Source organism: Anomaloglossus baeobatrachus, chromosome 1 (assembly GCF_048569485.1).
Source record: "Anomaloglossus baeobatrachus isolate aAnoBae1 chromosome 1, aAnoBae1.hap1, whole genome shotgun sequence".
Lineage (NCBI taxonomy): Eukaryota > Metazoa > Chordata > Amphibia > Anura > Aromobatidae > Anomaloglossus > Anomaloglossus baeobatrachus.
This window is the reverse complement of record NC_134353.1, coordinates 206,261,945-206,266,340: the sequence shown is the minus strand read 5'-3', so window position 1 is coordinate 206,266,340 and position 4,396 is coordinate 206,261,945. Positions and strand designations below refer to the sequence as shown.

At 46.6% G+C, this 4,396-nt stretch overlaps 1 protein-coding gene across 1 annotated transcript; it reads right to left on the bottom strand.

Annotated features, from left to right (window-relative positions):
- Positions 1 to 2,905: 2,905 nt before the first annotated feature.
- LOC142294075 (leucine-rich repeat flightless-interacting protein 2-like) lies at positions 2,906 to 4,056 on the bottom strand. The gene has a single exon (XM_075337860.1). The coding sequence runs from the start codon at positions 3,938 to 3,940 to the stop codon at positions 2,906 to 2,908; it is 1,035 nt and encodes a 344-aa protein (XP_075193975.1). The 5' UTR covers positions 3,941 to 4,056.
- Positions 4,057 to 4,396: the final 340 nt, after the last annotated feature.

The following is a 4,396-nucleotide window of genomic DNA, read 5'->3' as shown; positions in this document are numbered from 1 at the left end:
CCGATTTATTACCCCGTTTGCCACTGCACCAGGGCACGGGATGAGCTGGGGTGAAGCGCCAGGATTGGCGCATCTAGTTGATGCGCCATGTCTGGGGTGCCTGCGGCCTGCTATTTTTAGGCTGTGAAGGCCCAATAACTATGGACCTTCCCACCCTGAGAATACCAGACCACAGCTGTCCGCTTTACCTTGGCTGGTGATCCAATTTGGGGGGGACCCTACTTTTATTGTGTAATTATTAATATTTATAAAATAATTATAAAAAAGAGCCTGAGGGGACCTCCACATTGGATCCCCAACCACGGTAAAGCTGCCAGCTGTGGTTTTCAGACTACAGCCGTCTGCTTTACCCTAGCTGGCTATCAAAAATGGGGGGACCCAACGTCATTTTTTTTTTTTAACTATTTTTTAAATAGAAAAAATTAATGGGCTTCCCTGTATTTTGATTGCCAACCAAGGTAACGGCAGGCAGATGGGGGTGGCAACCCATAGCTGTCTGCTTTATCTGCGCTGAGAATCAAAAATACCGCGGAGCGCTACGTCATTTTTTTAAAGATTTATTTTTACAGCACTGTGATGTCCAGCAATCAAAATACAGGGAAGCCCATTTTATTTTTAGTTATTTAAATAAATAATTAAAAAAAATATATATGGGCTCCCGCTGCATTTTTTGTATTGCTAGCTAAGGGTAATCCAAGCAGCTACTGGCTGCTAACCCCCACTGCTTGGTGTTACCTTCACTGGCAATGGAAAATCCAGGGAAGCATTTTTTTTGCCAAAAAACTACAAAAAAAGGACGTGAGCTTCGCCATATTTTTGTATGCTAGCCAGGTATAGCAGGCAGGTGCTGGAAGAGTTGGATAGAGCGCCAGAAGATGGCGCTTCTATGAAAATGCCATTTTCTGAGGTGGCTGCAGACTGCAATTCGCAGCAGTGGGGCCCAGAAAGCTCAGGCCAACCTGTGGTGCGGATTCCAATCCCCAGCTGCCTAGTTGTACCTGGCTGGACACAAAAATGGGGCAAAGCCTACGTCATTTGTTTTCTAATTATTTCATGAAATTCATGAAATAATAAAAAAAGGGCTTCCCTTTATTTTTGGTTCCCAGCCGGGTACAAATAGGCAACTGGGGGTTGGGGGCAGCCGTACCTGCCTGCTGTACCTGGCTAGCATACAAAAATATGGCGAAGCCCACATAATTTTTTCAGGGGGCAAAAAACTTCTGCATACAGTCCTGGATGGAGTATGCTGAGCCTTGTAGTTCTGCAGCTGCTGCCTGTCTGTATGGAGAAGAGCAGACAGCAGCTGCAGAACTACAAGGCTCAGCATACTCCATCCAGGACTGTATGCAGAAGTTTTTTGCCCACCAAACAAATGACGTGGGCTTCGCCATATTTTTGTATACTAGCCAGGTACAGCTGGTTGCCACGGGCTGCCTCCAACCCCCAGTTGCCTATTTGTACCCGGCTGGGAACCAAAAATATAGGGAAGCCCGTTTTTTTTAATTATTTCACTTATTTCATGAAATAATTAAAAAACAAATGACGTGGGCTTCGCCCCATTTTTGTGTCCAGCCGGGTACAACTAGGCAGCTGGGGATTGGAATCCGCAGCACAGGTTAGCCCGAGGTTTGTGGGCGCCTCTGCTGCGGATTTCAGTCCGCAGCCGTCCCAGAAAATGGCGCTCTCATAGAAGCGCCATCATCTGGCGCTGTATCCAACTTTTCCAACAGCCCTGGAGCCGGGTGGCTTGTTGGGTAATCATGAGTTAATACTGGCTTTGTTTTACCAGCCAGTATTAAGCCAGAGATTCTTAATGTCAGGCACGTTTGACCCGGCCATTAAGAATCTCCAATAAAGGGTTAAAAAAAAGACACCACACAGAGAAAAAATACTTTAATAGAAATAAATACACAGACACATTAGAGACTCCATCTTTATTACCCCCTGTCAGCCCTCCACGATCCTGCTCTTCTGTCTTCTTTCTTTCTAGTGTAGTAGTAGTGACGATTGTAGTGAGAATGAGATTCACCAGCTCATCACTTGGGGCTGGGGAACCTCCATCCTCACTACAATCATCACTAGTGTAGTAGTAGTGACGATTGTAGTGAGGAAGGATGAGATTCACCAGCTCATCACTTGGGGCTGGGGAACCTCCATCCTCACTACAATGCTCACTACAATCGTGCAGCAGCGTGCAGCCTTCACTCCGTGAGTGATCACTGCTGGCTGCTAGCGGTAACGCTGACAGACGCGTTACCATAGCAACGGTGCTCTCGGAGCCGCGGTTAGCGGTGACGTCACCGCTAACTGCGTTGCTATGGCAACGGTGATCTCCGTTAATGACCGGCTGTGTCAGCCGGTCCCTAACGGAATGGGGAGTCGACCGTGTGCTAGAGCATGTCGCCGGTACACGGCGATACACATATGTGCACCGTGTACCGGAGAGGTGCACTCGCAGGTCCTACATGACGTGTCATAGTCATGTGACCAGTCTGTAGCCAATGAGATAATAGCCACATGACTGGTCACATGGCTATTTTGACGTCACGATAGGTCCTGCATCTCTGCTGGCAGTGCAGGTCACCGGGAGGATTCAGCGATCATCGGATGGAATAGCGGCAGGAGACAGAGTGCAGAAGGGATCGCGAGGACCGGTAAGTGTTATGGCAATGTTTATTAACTGTTTGTGTACATTTATCATGCATTTTTATGTGTTTGTGATTGCCTCCCATTCTAGCCTATACGTTCGAGTTCGGTTCGTCGAACGTTCGACGAACCGAACTCGAACGGGACCCCCGTTCGGCGAACCGGCCTCGAGCCGAACCGGGACCAGTTCGCTCATCTCTAATGAAAACTGCCAAGACCTTTTTACACAGTTCATTAGAAATTTACAACAGGCTACTAACTAACAATATCTTACCACTTGCCCTTCAAGCCTAAGAACATTCTGCTCTAGTGTGGTTATATCTTGCTCTGCTTTTGAGAGTTTGAACTTGTATTCACTCATTTGTCTATTGGCATCCCGCTGCATTTCTATTAGCTGTAGATCAGAACCATTTTCCAGTCCTGTGGAGTCCGTCATAGTGTCATTTCTAACACTCTTATGGCACTCTTCATCCAACTGCAGCTTTAACTTCCTTATCTGTGATACAAGCTCGTCCTTCTCCTCTGCCAGTTTTCGTAGCCTTACATCAAGAGGACCTTCTCCAGCCGATTCCAAAACTTGTGCCGCTTCTTGGGATACAACAGTTATTTGCCCAACCAAGGGCTCATGGTTGATGTCACCATTAGGAGTACCATCTGGAATAATAACCATACCGTGTTTCTCAATAAGCTCATCTCTTTGGCGAATACCTTCTTTCAGTTCATCCAACTTGTGCTGTAGAATGCTGCAGGCATGTTTCTGTCTTTCTAATTCCCTTGACTTGTCTTCATTTTCTCTATGATACTCCGCCATCTGTTCCTCCATTTCTTCAATGACATCCTTCAATGTGTCTACTTGATAGACGAGATTGCTTTTTTCATTATCGAGCTCAGCGTTTGATACCATAGCTTTCTTATATTTCTCCTCCACTTCTGCTAAAGAGTCCCGTAATTCACTTAGAGAAGCATCTGGATCTAGTAAACTGCTTGCATCTCCACTGCCTCTGCGAGAAGATGATCCACTCAATGGAGTAAAGGTTCCAGGAAGCGCAGACGTTGCATTCCGAGATGATGGCCTGGAATAACCTTCAGAATACTGCTTGTCGCTCTTCTCGTCCTGCTCTTTCTGCTGTCGCTCCAGCTCACGCATTCGGATATCCCTCGCTTCTGCGCGTGCTGCTCTCTTTGCTGCCAGCCTTGCTTCTGCCTCTCTTGCAATGTGACTCAGGGCTTCATCTTCCGCAAAGAATCTGTCTTTAATTGGAGTACGTTTCCTTCCAGATGCAGGAGTCCCCATTTTTAATCCAATTCGAAATTTTCCGATTCTTTGTGCCAAATTTACAGCTGCCAGCCTCCACACACTCGGTTGTCACCATGGTGCCTCTTCTCTCTCGAGGTTTCTCGCTCTACGTCCGGTCGCTGGAGCGACAAGCAGTATTCTGAAGGTTATTCCAGGCCATCGTCTCGGAATGCAACGTCTGCGCTTCCTGGAACCTTTACTCTATTGAGTGGATCATCTTCTCGCAGAGGCAGTGGAGATACTAACTAACAATACCTAGAAATTTGTTTGACTGCATAGTTTTCAGCAGGCAATGAAAATTGCCAAAACCTCTTTACCTAGTTAACTAGCAAATTGACCGCAGGCACTAGTAACTAACAATACCTAGAAATGGAGGAATGGGATTGACTGTGTAATTTTGAGCAGGCAGTGAAACCTGCCTAGACCTTTTTGCATAGTTCACTAGGAATTTTA